At 39.9% G+C, this 17,106-nt stretch overlaps 1 protein-coding gene across 1 annotated transcript; it reads right to left on the bottom strand.

Annotated features, from left to right (window-relative positions):
- Positions 1 to 565: 565 nt before the first annotated feature.
- On the bottom strand, positions 566 to 15,664 carry LOC139265454 (extracellular calcium-sensing receptor-like). The gene is made up of 5 exons (XM_070882463.1): positions 15,389 to 15,664; positions 11,051 to 11,887; positions 10,262 to 10,489; positions 9,749 to 9,872; positions 566 to 1,473 (listed from the first exon to the last, which is right to left on the bottom strand). Exons 1-5 carry the CDS (start codon positions 15,662 to 15,664, stop codon positions 566 to 568), a joined length of 2,373 nt encoding a protein of 790 aa, XP_070738564.1.
- Between the last annotated feature and the right edge of the window lie 1,442 nt (positions 15,665 to 17,106).

Below are 17,106 nucleotides of genomic sequence, written 5' to 3'. Positions count from 1 at the left end.
AGCAGATAATTGTGAACTGATGTCTTTTGGAAGTAAAAATGAGGAGTTGCTTTGACTTCAGTGGAAAATAAAATCGGTAGAGATATAAAAAGGCTGCCGATTCGCTATCACCAGTTTTACAAGAGCGAACAAAGTTTACATCTACGTCAAATAGTCTATCATAGATACATTCGACAAATTTCATCTTTGACACATTGGACAAGATGTCCAGCCCATTTTTGAATCTGCCAGACGTTCCTGTCCAAAGGAAATGGCTTGGAAAAATTCGACAAGTTGTTTAACAGGCGGGTGATCCGCGCCACCACACAGCCAACAGGTGCAGAAGTGGAAAATTACACCTGAAGATTGGTCACTTGTGCTATTAGATAGATGGAAGCTGAACACAGGAATTACATGCTAGAAAGATTCTGTGGCTTGATATGAGCTGAGCTGAAAACTTGAGCAGAATGTTTCTTTTAAAGAAATATTACAACAATATCAGTAGTAACTAAATGAAAAAAATAGTAATAACTTAAAGAGCAACAACTTTTATAAGGCATTTAATAGGTAATGTTATTCAAGTAATTCAGTTTCCGTTTGCTTTGCTCATCAAGAATTTTTTGGTGTTTTCTTCAGGCTTTAACAAGATAATGTAACATTTTGGAGCAAAGATACAGCTCAGCAGCCCAAAGCTCGATGCTAAAATTGCAAATATCTCCACAGCGACCGTATATTTTCCGGGAGTGCTCACATAAGTGGGGATGAAAGTTACCCAAACTGCAAAAAAGATGAGCATACTGAAGGTTATAAATTTTGCTTCGTTGAACTTGTCCGGTAAAGCTCGGGCCAAAAATGCTAAAATAAAACACAAACAAGCTAAGAGCCCGATATATCCTAACACGCAGCAAAAAGCAAGCGTGGAACCCACATCACACTCGAGGATAATCTTTGCACTTTGATACTTGGTGTTTTTTGCTGGGTGTGGGGGAGATGTCACCAACCAGAGCAGACATATTAGAATTTGAATCAATGTACAGAAAAAGACAATTGATCTTTGTTGTGTGGGTCCAAACCATTTCATCACATTACTGGCCGGCAGTGTTGCTTTAAATGCCATCAGGACGACCAGAGTTTTACTAAGAATACAAGAAATGCACAGAACAAAGCTAACTCCGAACACAGTATGACGCACCATACATAACCATGGTGATGGCTGTCCAATGAAAGTAATGGAGCACAGAAAGCACAGTATTAATGAAAATAGTAGAAGGAAACTTAGTTCCGAATTGTTAGCTCGTACAATGGGAGTGTTTATGAAATATAAGAAAACAGCTGCAACAGCTCCTGTGATACAAGCTCCAAACAGTGAAATCGCCGTGAGTGTCATTCCCATGCTCTCTTGAAAGGAGAGAAACTCAATTTCTTTTGGAATGCATTGATCTCTTCGGTCATTGGACCATTGTTCCAACTGACAAATTAAACATTCTATTGAATCTGTATACGAAATAAAGAATAATATTGACTGTATTATTTTGTAAAAAAAAATCAGAACATTCACATGAGAGTTTTCGCAAGATAATTAACAGATCAGGAACAACATCTGGTTTCATTTATCCATGGAGAAAGACATTTCCGTCTCTTCATTTTAGTTTTTCTTAAATTATTTCAGGGTTTTCGCTTCGCTACCCTGCCTGACTATATATTCCAAGTACCTCTCAATTTGTATTTGAGGGAGTGCTTGCTATTAGTCGTTAATTTAACTTTTACTCGTTTGATCCTGTGCATCTTACATGCACAATTTGATTTAATTTAATATTCCAGATTTTATTTGAATTAGACTGACAGCCTTATTTCCTTCTTCAAGATCATGTCCTAGACACCTCCTTTCAAACCTGATTTTTTCTTAAAGCGCCCTATTCTCGTTTCCACAATGGAAATTAAAATTTGGCAGCTTCAATAACTGTAGCCGGTTCACAATGCGCATTGTACATGGGACAGTAACTTGAAAATCTACCCCCAAGTTTCTCCAGTTCCGCAATGGAACAACCATGGAAGGCCCAGATAAGTGCTGTAAATGGAGTTGGCGCTCTGTCTCCGGGGTTGCCGTCGGTCTACCGCTGAAGTTGCAGTGGACAAGTGGGAGGAACCACGCGGAAATACACCTCCTTGCACTGAATCTGCTTGCTCTTCTCCCTGCACTGCTGCATAATTTGGATGTGACCTTTGTTTCTTAGGAACCGGAATTGAACAGAGGTCTCAAAGCATAGTCTGAACAGAACACTGGGACACACAGTCATCTCGGACTAGCGATAGCGAATCAGCAGCCTGAGTTGCACTACACCTGATTTTATTTTCCGTTGTCATCAAGGAAAAACAAAATAGAGTGAAGGGTAAAACTGGCTGTCGAGTTTTGCACAAATGTACAGGAAGCATTTACTACTGTGCGCTTGATGATAACTTCCTGTGACTTACGTTTGCTGTTTAGTCTATGACGTCCGGATCTCTATTGGCTTTGTTGATGGCTATTCTACATAATGTAACTTGTTAAGTGCTGAGGCTACTGAAGTCCTCCGGATTGGATTTTCGAATTGCCACCCAAAGTAAACAGGCATGGTAGATCGGCCGCCCATTATTCATTGATGTCAATTGGCAGCAAGTCGAACATCTGCCCCTAAGTCTCCTTCAACCTCTCCAGCAGCTATTTCAATATATTTCATACAATACATGTATTGCCCAATATTCCTTCCTCAGTGCAACACTTTACATTTGTCAGCACGATTTGTTTACCGCTGTGCTGCTAAAATAAATACTGTTCCCCACTTATTCTGCGCTTCTTGGTATCAGCTCCATGTTTGAGAAATTTTCTTAGATTTTCTGAATCTAAGTCATTGGTGTAAGCTATACATGGTTAAAGTCCCAACAGTGAGTCATTAGGCATATCTGAGTCATTGAAACCTGCTCCCACTTGATATTGCTTCTCTAACAAGGACACATTGTATCCCGCCCATTAGCCAGTTTCGTATCCTTTTTCAAAATGCAACTTGAACCCCCACAGATTTGTTCTTGGCCAGCACCCTTTCATATCGAACTTTATATCAATGCATTTTTGAAAATCTAGACAGACCACATAGTAAGGTACCAATGGTGCATTAGAATTGCCACTTGATCAGAAAAGTTTTCTAATCTTCACATTGATTGGATTAATCAAATTGGCAAAGGTAGCCTTGAGGAAGAGTTCATAGAGGGCATTCGGGATGGTTTCTTAGAACAATACGTTGTGGGACCAAACAGGGAGCAGTCTATTTTACATCTGGCAATGTGTAATATACTGGATTCATTCATGAGCTCATAGAAAAAGAGTCATCATAGCATAGTAGAATTTCAATTTCAGTTTGAGGGTGAGAAAACTAGGTCTCAAACTAATGTCCTGAATTTAAATAAAGGCAATTACAAAGGTATGAATGCAGAGTTGGCCGAAGTGGACTGGGGAAATAGATTAAAGGGTAAGATAGTAGATGAGCAGTTGCAAACATTTAAGGAGATATTTCATAACTCTCAGCCAAAATATATTCCAGTGAGTAAAAAAGAGTCCAGGAGAAGGATTAACCATCTGTGACTAACTGAGGATGTAAATAAAGGTATCAAATTGATAACAAAGGCATGAAATGTTGAGAAGAATAGTGGAAGGCTCGAGGATTGAGATATATTTTAGAAATCAGCAAAGGATGTGTAAAAAAACAATAGAGAGAAGAGAGTATTTGTGAGTAATCTATCAAAAAATATAAAAACAGGCAGTAAGAGCTTATACAGGTAAAAGTAAGGAGGGATTAGCTAAATTAAACGTTGGTCCCTTAGAGGATGAGACTGGAGAATTAATAATGGGAAATAGGGAAATGTCGGAGACATTGAACAAATATTTTGTATCGGTCTTCATGGTGGAATATTCTACATGCATCCCAATAATTGATAATCTAGGGGATATTGGGAGGGCGGAAATTAAAACAATCACTATGACTAGAGTAAAAGTACCAGGCAAATTAATGGGAAAAAAAGGAGGGCACGTCACCTGGACCTGGTCACCAACATCCTAGGGTTTTAAAAGAATTGGCTGCCGAGAAAGTGGATGCTTTGGTTGCAATCCACCAAAATTCACTGGATTCTGGAGAGGTCACAGCGGATTGGAAAACCATACATGTAATGCCCCTATTTAAGAAGGAGACAGAAAGCAGGAAACTCAGGACCAATTAGCCTAAAATCTATCATTGAGAAAATGCTGGAGTCCATTATTAAGCAAGTAGTAGCGGGATATTTAGAAAATCATAATACAGTCAAGCAGAGTCAGCATGGTTTTATGAAAGGGAAATCATGTTTGAAAAATTTGCTCGTGTTCTTTGGGGATATAACGAGCAGGGTGAATAATGACGAACCTGTAGATGTCGTGTATGTGGATTTCTTGAGGCATTCGATAAGGTGCCACGTAAAAGGTTACTGCACAAGATAAAAGCTCACTGGGATGGGGGTAATATATTAGCTGGATAGAGGATTGGTTAGCTAACAAAAACCAAAGATTCAGGATAAATGGGTAATTTTCAGGTTCACAAATAGTGACTAGTGGGGTGCCGCATGGATCAGTGCTGGGGCCTCAATTATTTACAATCTAAATTCATGACTTGGATGAAGGGACCGAATGTAATTTAGCCAAATTTGCTGATGATACAAAGATAGTGGGAAAGCATATTGTGTGGAGGACTCAAAGCATCAGCAAAGGGATATATATAGGCTAAGTGAGTAGGCACAAATGTGGGAGATAGATTATAAGGTGGGAAAATGTGAGGTTATCCACTTTGGTTGAAAAATTAAAAAAGCAAATTATTATTTAAAAACTGCTAAAGTACAAAGCGATCTGGGTATCTTTGTACATGAAACACAAAAGGTTAGTAGGAAGATACAGCAATAATTAGGAAGGCAAATGGAATGTTAGCTTTTAATGCAATGGGGATGGAGTATGAACTCTCACAAAATATAAAAAGATAGCAAGAGCGCCTATAGGTATATAAAAAGGAAAAGAGTGGCTAAAGTAAATATTGGTCACTTAGAGGTCGAGACTGGGCAATTAGTAATAGGAAACATGGAGATGGCAGAAACTCTGAATACATATTTGGTATCAGTCTTTATGGTAGAGGACACAAACAATATCCCCAAAGTGGATAGTCAAGGGCTTATTTGAGGGGGGTGGAGGGTAAGGAACCTAACACAATCGCAGTCACTGAGGAGGTGGTGCTCAGTAAGATAATGGGACTAAAGGCAGATACATTCCCTGAACCTGATGGCTTGCATCCTAGGGTCTTAAGAGAAGTAGCGACAGGGATAGTGGATGCATTGGTTGTAATTTACCAACATTGCCTGGATTCTGGGGTGGTCCCAGTAGATCGCAAAACTGCAAATATAACGCCCCTATTTAAAAAAGGAGGCAGACAAAAAGCAGGAAACTATAGACCACTTAGCCTAACATCTGTTGGAGTCGTTATTAAAGAAGCAGTAGCAGGATGTTTAGAAAAGCATAATGCGGTCAGGCAGAGTCAGCATGGATTATGAAGGGGAAGTCATGTTTGACAAATTTTGTAGAATTCTTTGAGGATGTAACAAACAGGGTGGATGAAGGGAAACCAGTGGATGTGGTGAGTATTTGCACGTCCAGAAGGCATTTGACATGGAGCCACATGAAAGGTTACTGCACAAGATAAAAGTTCAGGGGGGGCGGGGGTAATATATTAGCGTGGATAGAGGATTGGCTAACTAACAGAAAACAGAGAGTCGCGATAAATGGTTCATTCTCGGGTTGACAATCCATAACTAATGGGGTGCCGCAGGGTTCAGTGCTGGGACCCCAACTATTTACAATCTATATTAACGACTTGGATGAACGGAATGAGTGTAATGTAGCCAAGTTTGCTGATGATACAAAGAAGGGCAGAAAAGCATTGAGGAGGACACAAAAATTTGCAAAAGGACATAGAAACATAGAAATGTAGAAAATAGGTGCAGGAATAGGCCATTCGGCCCTTCTAGCCTGCACCACCATTTAATGAGTTCATGGCTGAACATGCAAATTCAGTACCCCATTCCTGCTTTCTCACCATACCCCTTGATTCCCCTAGTAGTAAGGAATCCATCTAACTCCTTTTTGAATATATTTAGTGAATTGGCCTCAACAACTTTCTGTGGTAGAGAATTCCACAGGTTCACCACTCTCTGGGTGAAGAAACTCCTCCTCATCTCGGTCCTAAATGGCTTACCCCTTATCCTTAGACTGTGTCCCCTGGTTCTCGACTTCCCCAACATTGGGAACATTCTTCCTGCATCTAACCTGTCTAACCCCGTCAGAATTTTAAACGTTTCTATGAGGTCCCCTCTCATTCTTCTGAACTCCAGTGAATACAAGCCCAGTTGATCCAGTCTTTCTTGATAGGCCAGTCCCACCATCCCGGGAATCAGTCTGGTGAACCTTCGCTGCACTCCCTCAATAGCAAGAATGTCCTTCCTCAGGTTAGGAGACCAAAACTGTACACAATACTCCAGGTGTGGCCTCACCAAGACCCTGTACAACTGTAGCAACACCTCCCTGCCCCTGTACTCAAATCCCCTTGCTATGAAGGCCAACATGCCATTTGCTTTCTTAACCGCATGCCAACCTTCAATGACTGATGTACCATAACACCCAGGTCTCGTTGCACCTCCCCTTTTCCTAATCTGTCACCATTCAGATAATAGTCTGTCTCTCTGTTTTTATCACCAAAGTGGATAACCTCACATTTATTCACATTATACTTCATCTGCCATGCATTTGCCCACTCACCTAACCTATCCAAGTCGCTCTGCAGCCTCACAGCATCCTCCTCGCAGCTCACACTGTCACCCAACTTAGTGTCATCTGCAAATTTGGAGATACTACATTTAATCCCCTCGTCCAAATCATTAATGTACAGTGTAAACAGCTGAGGCCCCAGCACAGAACCTTGCGGTACCCCACTAGTCACTGCGTGCCATTCTGAAAAGTCCCCATTTATTCCTACTCTTTGCTTCCTGTCTGACAACCAGTTCTCAATCCATGTCAGCACACTACCCCCAATCCCATGTGCTTTAACTTTGCACATTAATCTCTTGTGTGGGACCTTGTCGAAAGCCTTCTGAAAGTCCACATAGACCACATCAACTGGTTCTCCCTTGTCCACACTACTGGAAACATCCTCAAAAAATTCCAGAAGATTTGTCAAGCATGATTTCCCTTTCACAAATCCATGCTGACTTGGACCTATCATGTCACCTCTTTCCAAATGCACTGCTATGACATCCTTAATAATTGATTCCATCATTTTACCCACTACCGATGTCAGGCTGACCGGTCTATAATTCCCTTTTATCTCTCTCCCTCCTTTTTTTAAAAGCGGGGTTACATTGGCTACCCTCCACTCCATAGGAACTGATCCAGAGTCAATGGACATAGACAGGCTAAGTGAGTGGGCAAAACTTGGGCAGCTGGAACATAATTTTGGAAAGTGTGAGGTCATGCACTTTGGCAGAAAAAAATCAAAGAGCAAGTTATTATTTAAATAGAGAAACATTGCAAAGTGCTGCAGTACAGCGGGACTTGGGGTACTTGTGCATGAAACACAAAAGGTTAGTATGCAGGTACAGCAAGTGATCAGGAAGGCCAATGGAATCATGGCCTCCATTGCAAAGGGAGTGGACTATAAAAGCAGGGAAGTCTTGCTGCCACTATACAGTGTATTGATGAGGCCACACCTGGAATTCTGCGTATAGGTTTGGGTTCCATATTTATGAAAGGATATACTTGCTTTGGAGGCAGTTCAGAAAAGGTTCAATTGGTTAATTCCTGGATATGAGGGGGCTGACTTATTAGGAAAGGTTGAGGAGGTTGGGCCTCTACTCATTGGAATTCAGAAGAATGTGAGGTGATCTTATCGAAACGTTTAAGATTTTGAGGGGGCTTGACAAGGTGGATGCAGAGAGAATGTTTCCACTGAAGGCATAGAAGAACTAGAAGGCATAATCTTAGAATAAGGGGCCACCCATGCAAAACTGAGATGAGGAGGAATTTCTTCTCTCAGAGGGTTGTACATATGTGGAATTTACTGCCTCAGAGGGCTGTGGAAGCTAGAACATTGAATAGGTTTAAGACAGAGAGACAGTTTCTTAACCGATGAGGGATGAAGGGGTTATGGGGAGCGGGCAGGGAAGTCGACCTGAGTGCATGATCGGATCAACCATGATCGTATTAAATGGTGGAACAGGCTCGAGGGGTCGTATGGCATACTCCTGCCCATATTCATTATGTTCTTATGTCAGTAAAGGCAGGAATGTCCTGCTACAACTGTGCAGGGCGTTGGTGAGACCAAACCTGGAGTAATGTATATAGTTTTGGTCTCCTTATTTAAGGAGTGATATACTTGCATTGGAGGCAGTTCAGAGAATGTTCGCGAGGTTTATTCCTGAGATGAACGAGTTGACTTATGAATAAAGGTTGAGCAGGTTACGCCGATACTCACTGGAGTTTAGAAGAATGAGTGGTGATATTATTTAAAAGTATAAGATTCTGAGGGGGCAGGATAGATTCAAAGGATGTTTCCTCTCGTGGCAGAATCTAGAATTAGGGGGCATATTTTCAGACTAAGGGGTCGACCATTTGAACTTGGAATGAGGAGGAATTTCTTTCCTCAGAGGTCGCGAATCTTTGGAATTCTCTACCCCAAAGATCTGTGGATGCTGGGTCATTGTATATATTTAAATTGGATGTAAACAGATTTTTGAATTATAAGGATTATGGGAATCGGACAGGGAAGTGGTTTTGAGGCCATGATCAGATCAGCCATGATTTTATTGAATGGAGTTGCAGGCTGGAAGGGCAAAATGACCTACTTCCGCTCCTATTTCTTATGTTCTAATGTAAGCCTACATGATTACTGAAGCTGTATCTTCCCCTGCAAACGCGAAGCTGAGTCCTATTTACTATATTTTTCCAAAAACCTAATCCTGAATTTTTACTCCTGATAATCCATTCAAACACTTACACGTATTTTGATTAAGTAAGATTAATGGGAGTTGAAAATGTCCTCCGCTGATCACGTGAAACCGCGTGTAATATAAAACGGACAACCGATTCGCTATTGGCTGTTTCGTGCTACCGTGCAAGATCAATATCACACAATCGGTCATTAGTGGCCTGTGCTTGTTTGGTTAGCTTTTTTTGAATATGGGTACGAATTTTTAAAGTTTTCAATATAATGTTACTTCCCAGAGTCCAGTAAATCCATCATGATTGCCACTATCTCACGAATATTCTCGCAAGTCTCTCTCAACATTCGGTAATAAATAACATGTAACCCTGAAGATTCATTTTTTTCAACACTTTAAACTATTATATGACTCTTGTCTTACTCATATCAAAGTCATTGCCTCAGCGAGGCTAAGGCCTGGGAGAGCATGTTGAACATATCTTCCCCTGAGAATGCTTGGAGAAAATAACTATTCAAAATATTTACTATTTTATGCTGATCCTCAGCATCTATCCATTTGCATCTTTTATGGTTTGCTGACTATTCTCTTACTATTTAAAAGCGTTTTGCTGTTATGTTTTGAGTCGGCAGCTATATATAATTATTGCACATTTAAAATATAATGTATCAAATGGTATAATTACAAGATTGGCACTGTAACTTGAAGTAACACAGATCAGTGCTGCATACTATACCTGTTTGATTACTGACTGTTCCTTCAGCACACGGTACACAATCAAAGCAACAAATCGGTTGGCCTTTTTGAGCCGCTTTTCTTGTCCCTGCAGGGCAGTTTTCACTACACACTGAAACTGGTGCCTGCAGAAAGAGTAACTCCACTAGTAAAAGTGATTCTGAAGCTGGCAGATTGTCGTTAAAACCCCACCTAGTTCATTAATGTCCTTCGGGAAGGAAATCTTGGCTGGTCTGGTGTATATGTGACTCCAGTCCCACACCAAGGTGGTTTACTCGTAACTTGCCTCTGAACTCGCCTAGCAAATCATTCAATTATATCAAACCGCTACCAGCGTGTCGAAGAAGAAGGCTGACCACAACTTTTGTCAGGGAACTCGGAATATGCAATAAATTCTAGCCTTGCCAGCGATACCCACAATTGGGTAATTTTTAAGTGGGGCAACGTAATAAGAAAAAATATGCATAAGTATCAGAATAATCTTGAAAAGGTATATATAGAAAACAATCCTTACTATTTTGCCTTCTTGATGCCAAACGATGCTGCTTTCATCCAACATAAGTTCCTTTCCAGCCGGCAAAGCTGCATCATAATAACCTACTTCAACAAACTGAACAGTCCCATCCGTGCCCTTCTGCCAGTTTATCAGATCATATGAAGCGACCGGATCTCCGTTTTCATCGAAGCTTACTTGTTCCCCAAAGTTATTGATGAATTTCACATCCTTTATATAGTGCAGAAGCTTTAAAAAATGATGAAATTGCATTCATAAAATAGGAAAATAGCACACGTAGGAACAGGAGTCGACCTTTCAGTTAGATCATGGTTAACCTGTAAAAACCTTACAAAGTTAGTAGTATTTATGTTTACTGACAATATTTGTAATTCGGTAGAAAACTTTAGATTCAGATATCTGAACTGATACGTTTTTTCACATTTTAATGCATGTTTGCAGAATTACAACTTTCATTAGCAATATTCACACACAAAAGTAATTTAATTACATAATGAAGGTCAATTTCGATTTGAGCGTCAATGAATAAAGTGCTGGGCGTAAAGCGGAGGGAAGATTCAATAACGCCTGTTTTAGGGCCGTGCCCAAGCTGAAATTCATGCAGGAAATCATGAGAAATCACATTTGCCGACCATTATACAACGCGCCTTTATTCAGGTCTATTTAGATCAATGGGACTGAATATTGAATAGAATGTATAACAGGCCATAGCGCTATTTTGCAGCCATGTCATTATCCAATTTCACGTCGTCTGTTTAGTAAGAAGATTAAATATCAGCATTGTCCTACCTGCCAAGGTACAATATTTGACTTGTCACCACAGCTTTCGTTGGCAAACGGGCCCCTTTCATTTTCACACAATTGCAGATTGTGAAGTGCATGAGCTACAGCGTATACAGCTTTGTAAACATTGTAAGATCCCCTTAACTCCGACACATCCGTATATGTAGCCTGAGTTGTCTCCAAGCTCTCTGAACCTGTGCACGATTTATATGGAGACGATGATGATTTTACTCCCAGAGTCTGATTTGAGATTTTGACGCTGCAGCCAAAAACGTCCCGCCAGAGTTCTTCTACAAAGGGATTGTCTGGCACTGTGGAAGGGTGGAGTTTGACGAGAAACTCTCTCAGCCCTGCAATTTCCACTTTTCTAATTCCAAACCCAATTGTTCCAGACAGTATTTCCCGAGTTTCTGCTGTCCACAGTTGGACTGACGTGACCCAGGCTTCACTTGCTATCAGCTGGATGCCAGTAATATTCTGCAGGGTGAGTTCTTTTACCAAAGCAACCGTGAACCTCTCGGCACAGAATATTATTATCACCTTAGCAGTCGATTTTTTAACAGTCTCCATTACTTGTAGCAAACTTTCTGCAGTACGAACAGGGGAGATGAATTCAATAAAAGCAATGCAGGTTTCAAACTTGGCAACCTCTTCAATAAATGTCATCATTCCAAATCGACCATAATCATTGTCTTGTGCCACGACTCCAACCCAAGTCCATTTAAAATACTGCACAAGCCTGACTAGTGCTTTGACTTGAAAGGCATCGCTGGGAATTGTTCTGAAAAATGTTGGGAACTCACGTTTATCACTCAGACAGATACACGAAGAAAAATAACTGACCTGTAAAGCAAGTCAATACACAAATAAGCAAATCAGAAAAAAATATCAAAAGTGCTAGAGTTATAGAAAGGCAGTATGTAAATATACCCTAATGTTTTTTTTCAATATATCGACTGCATATGTTTCTATTGGGTAAAACTTCCATTGCTGTCTGGGACCTATTGGCTCCCATTTTTAAAAGTGTTGGATGGAACTCTCGTTGTTAAAGTTCCTGATTAAAATACACCTGCTCCGTTCTACACTGTTACTCTTATTTATCTCTTAATTTCAAATCTTTACAATGTTTCAATAAATGTAACTTAGATAGCAACATCATCAAATACGTTAATTTGAAAATAACTTCACACAGCAGAAAAGTCCAACAAAAGTGGTTCTAACGTTTCCAGGTACATAAATCAGCCTTCAGAATCACCGGATATTAGATGTTCCACTTATATTAAATAACCTTTTGTTTGTACATTACATTACATAGCCTTTCAAGTAAAATATCAAGACACATTTTTATCTTCATACTTAGTATTGTATCAGGAACGTCAACCTATCTTTGCTCCTCTTTACAAAAGCATATCTCTTGCAGGTATCTTCATAATTTCTCATTTATTTTGTAAAAGAACAGTGTTATGGATGTCATTTCCAAAATGGTAAGTTAACTCGGCTCAGCGATTGAAGTTTAATGTTAAATATACAGTCAGTTACCAAATTTTCCTTCATACAATTCGATAGTTGCTAATCAGCATCATCGGCGGTCCCTCGAAACAAGGATGACTGGCTTCCACGCCAAAAAAGGATGAGTTCACCGTTGTTTCAATGAAGGCCCCGAACTCCATCCTCAAGAGTGGAAGATGCCTATGCATGGATTTTTTTAACATGTGGTGACTGTTGCACACCAGCCACCCTATGGGCTTGACAGTGCTGGGTCTTGGTCCAGTGGCAGGCGCTAACCAAACGACTGGGGACCAGCTCTGCTGCACGGATCCATTGCACACACATATTGCAGTGTGGGCTGGTCCGTGCTTTCCCTGGGCCCCTGGCCCCGACATCACGTGTTTCCTGGGCCCCGAATTCATCCCTCCATGATCACTCGCCACTCCTTCGCCCTGACCTCGCCGCTCCTGCTGTATCTGCCCACGCTCCAATCACCGACCTGGACCTTGATGACGGCCCTCTTTGCTGCCCTCGCTCTCATGCACCAGCTCGCGCTGCTCCCTGAAGTAGCATGCCTCCATCCTACTCTCGGGCTGCCGCTCGCTGCACCTTTTATGGTGTTCCAAGGGGATCAGTGCTGCGAACACTATGGTCCTAAATAGTTTCTAATACATATCATTGGAGTGACTGTAACGTTAGAAGAAGAGATCAAAGTGTAAAGACATTTAAGACAGAAACAGGGAGATAATTGATAAACTAATCAAACCTCTGGAGGATAAAACACCTGGTCTGGATGGATTACATCTGTGCATATTAAGAGACGTTAGGGATGAAATACCAGAAGCATTATGACATATATATATAGGGAATAATTCTACAGAACTGGTAGACAGCTAATATGATTCCCATATTTAAAAAGGGAGATATAACAAATCCATGGAACGATAAACCCGTTAACATAATATTGACAGTAGGAAAGATAATGAAATCTTTACTCAAATATGTTATAACAAAAGATCTACAAACCAAAATTATAATAAAGATTAGTGAGCATGGATTTCAAATGGGTAAATTATGCTTGGCCAAACTCTTCAAATAATTTGAAGAGGTAACAGATATAGTGGACAAGGGCAATGTCGTAGATGTAATACATATGGATTTTAAAAACGATTTTAACAAGGTACCATCTCTTACATTCATGACTAATATCAGAACATATGGAGTCAGGGGATAAATAGCAGAATGGATAGCAAGCTGGCTATAAAACAGAAAACAGATAGTAGGCATTACGAGCGGCTACTCAAACTGACAAAATGTGAGAATTGGTGTTCCAAGGGGGTCAGTGCTGCGACCAATGTTGTTCACTATTTACATTAAGGATTTTCAGTCCAGAATCGGAAGTACTCATTTTTAATTTGCAGATGACATCAAAGTTGTTCAGTGGAGGGGTGTAGTCAATACAAAGGATGAATGGGACAACATGCAAGAAACTTGCAATAAACATGCAATAAACTTGCAAAATGGATGTACAATTGCCAAATTAATTTCAGTATAGATAAGTGTGAGGTGGCGCATTTTGGTAAGTTGAACAAGGAGATCACATATTGTATGGATAATAAGAGTTTAAATGGGATAGACGAGCAAAGGGATCTAATGGTATAGATACACAAATTATGAAAAGTAGCGATGCAGGTGACTAAGGCCATAACAAACAAACCAACACTGGGGTTCATTTCTGGAGGATGGAATTGAAAAGCAGGAAAGTCATGTTAAACTTGTATAGAACTTTGGTTGGACCACACCTGGAGCAGCGTGCACAATCATGGATTCTATGTTATAAGAAGGATATAGAGGCATTGGAATAGGTCCAAAACAGATTCACAGGGATGATACTAGATGCAAGAGATTATAATTCCAGGAAACACTGAACAGACTGGGGCTCTTTACTCGAGAATAGTGAAGATTTAGGGATGAACCCATAGAGTGCTTTAAGATAATGAAAGGGTTTTATAGGGTAGACATGGAGAAAATGAGAAGAGACCAAATTTGGAGGTCATAAATATAAGATTTTCGCTAGGAAATCCAATAAGGATTTCAGAAAAAACTAATTTCCACAGTGTAATAAGAATGTGGAACTCATGCAACAAACATTATTTGAAGCGAACATCATACTTGCATTTATGGGGAAGATAGAAAATCACGTGAGGATGAAAGGAACGCAAGGGTATGGTGATAGGCTTAGGTGAAGAAGAATGGAAGGAGGCTCATGTGGAGCATAAACGTTAGCTAGACCAGTTGTGCTTAATGGCTTATTTCTTTGCTGTAGATTCGATGTACATGCAAACATTCTACTTAAATGTCCACCATCTATATGTAATACGACACATTAGCAATTCATTTGGTCGCTATGTGTGGTGACATGACAAATACTGTGGGGAAGAATTCCTTGCTTGGTGTTTCCAGCGAGATTGCGTACAGAGGCATTGGGATGTGAAATTGAGCTTCATCAGGGGCTGAAAATGAGCGTTACGTGTGATACCCCGCCTGACTTTCCTTGCTAATGAATTCAGTCGATAAAAAAGGGTCTATAAGGCTTCCAATTAGCTATTGATCGGTTTGTGATACTGCCCAAGATGGATTTCATTGTCACCAATCCTGAAAAATATTCATGAATGTATTTGCCATGGTGCTGCGCATATCCAGCAATGAAAATGTGTCGTCTATGTTGCAAGAACTTTTTTTTCCAGTTGGATCCAAATATGCAATAGCAGAGAGCTGTATGAAAGCTGTTAGAATGTAATTTCCATATGCAACAGGAGGGTTCTTAGCACTACATCAAAATAATTGTCATCTTACCATTCCAACGCTGAAAGGGGCCACCACTCTTGAAACTGCAACAGATTGTGATGATCCTCCATCTCCAACAATAACCGGTATGGATGGAAGTCCAGCACATGAGTAATTGTAAGTGGTTTCATCCTGTTCATTGAGTAACTTGAGGACACCTTTAAGTGCCTGAGAAGGTGTGCCACAACTATCGAAAATCTTGTAACCTAGAGTTGTATTCGGAAGCAGCTCTTCATTCTTGTTTATTTCTTCTATGGAAAAGACCATTGTTTGGGCTAACTGCATCCCCTTTTGACTGAAACTATCACATACGTGAAAGATTAGTTCCTAATTTCTCGTGTTACTGGTTGGAAACATTTCAATGAATATTTAAAATGAAGTTTATAATTTTCCAGATCTATGCTATTTCAGCAATGATTTATTCAAAACTTATTCTCCTTAGATTCAAGAATGATAGTATTTACATCACAATGCTAACTCTATAACTGATGCTATTCAGTATAAACACACCAACATGAAGGAAGGACGGCAAATAGGTCATGGTTATTCGAGTATGTCGCATTCTGATATGTTGTAACGTGTACTCAGCTTCCTCCCACATTTACAACCATAGCATATGGAGAAAAGCTTCGGTCAATTAAAAAGAAAAACTGTGGGACATTTCTCTCCAACAACTAAAGCTGCTCAAAGCAGCTTCAGCGGCTCAAAGTAACTGAGTTATCTCCACAGAACAAATTATTTTCTATATGAAGAGATCTTTGACATTCCCGATGGCTCCTTCAGCTCCATTTTGAATACTTTCAACCTGTATCATTTAACATCTCGGTACCTTTTTCCAGCGATTGTTCAATAAGAAAAGTTCCTCCTGACATCTAACTTAGCTATATTATATAAATGACTTATATCCCCATGACCTCTCAAATAGCTAAACCATTTGGATCGAGCTTATTCTGTTTGATCCTGTTAATGATATTCATCCCACTCCCTTTATATCGAGACTATTTCAAAGTTCGAAAGAAATCTCAACTCTTTAAGCTTATCCCCATTGACTGAGTGTCGTGTTCATATATTTATACCCGGTAGCCACAGATATAGTTCAGTTTGAGGAATGTGTATAATTCTCTTTACAATGATGTTCTGCCTGACGCTCAGTAGACAGGTAGCGTAAAGAGTTCAATGTTATAACCGTCTTATACCAGCTGTTAGAAAATCAAATGAAAGCATTGGCCAACAGTTTCTTGCTGGTTATAATGCCATTTATGCAAGAAAATAACATGCTACAGTTGGGTCATGAATTAGAAAAGCGATATTAATACTTTCATTGTTAATTCATTTAAGAAGGAGGCAGCTTCCAAGATAAATGAATCTTCTGCAAAATTAAATTACTATATTGTATCCATATTCACTCTTCTGAACACATAGAGGTAGATCCAGACTTAATGTCATAGTGTAAAATGGATGATAGCAAGTCGGCAGGCCATTTTACATCTCTTCCGAACTTTATTCCAATTGACATTGTATTTCCATTGAAGCCCAAGGAAATGATATCCAGTGAGACATAATACATTCCCTATCACCCATTTTACACTATTGCACAAAATTAACCTAACTTCCCCCTCCCTATCATCGCCTAAATCAAAGATATTAGTTTCAATTTGTCTAAGTCTAAAACAGGCTGAAGGTTTGATAGCTCAAGTTATCTCTACAGCTCGAGATGAATTTTAAAT

Source organism: Pristiophorus japonicus, chromosome 6 (genome assembly GCF_044704955.1).
Source record: "Pristiophorus japonicus isolate sPriJap1 chromosome 6, sPriJap1.hap1, whole genome shotgun sequence".
NCBI lineage: Eukaryota > Metazoa > Chordata > Chondrichthyes > Pristiophoridae > Pristiophorus > Pristiophorus japonicus.
The sequence above is the reverse complement of the archived record's forward strand: the minus strand, read 5'-3'. Positions and strand labels throughout refer to the sequence as shown.

Bases quoted from the DNA above. Each gene is read 5' to 3' on its own strand.
- LOC139265454 (XM_070882463.1), bottom strand. From the start codon at position 15,664: ATGCAGTTAGCCCAAACAATGGTCTTTTCCATAGAAGAAATAAACAAG. The intron at 11,888-15,388 runs GTAAGATGACAA...CTTGCTTTACAG, and splicing joins CCCCTTTCAGCGTTGGAATG to GTCAGTTATTTTTCTTCGTG. The intron at 1,474-9,748 runs GTATAGTATGCA...TTTCGTATACAG, and splicing joins AACAGTCAGTAATCAAACAG to ATTCAATAGAATGTTTAATT.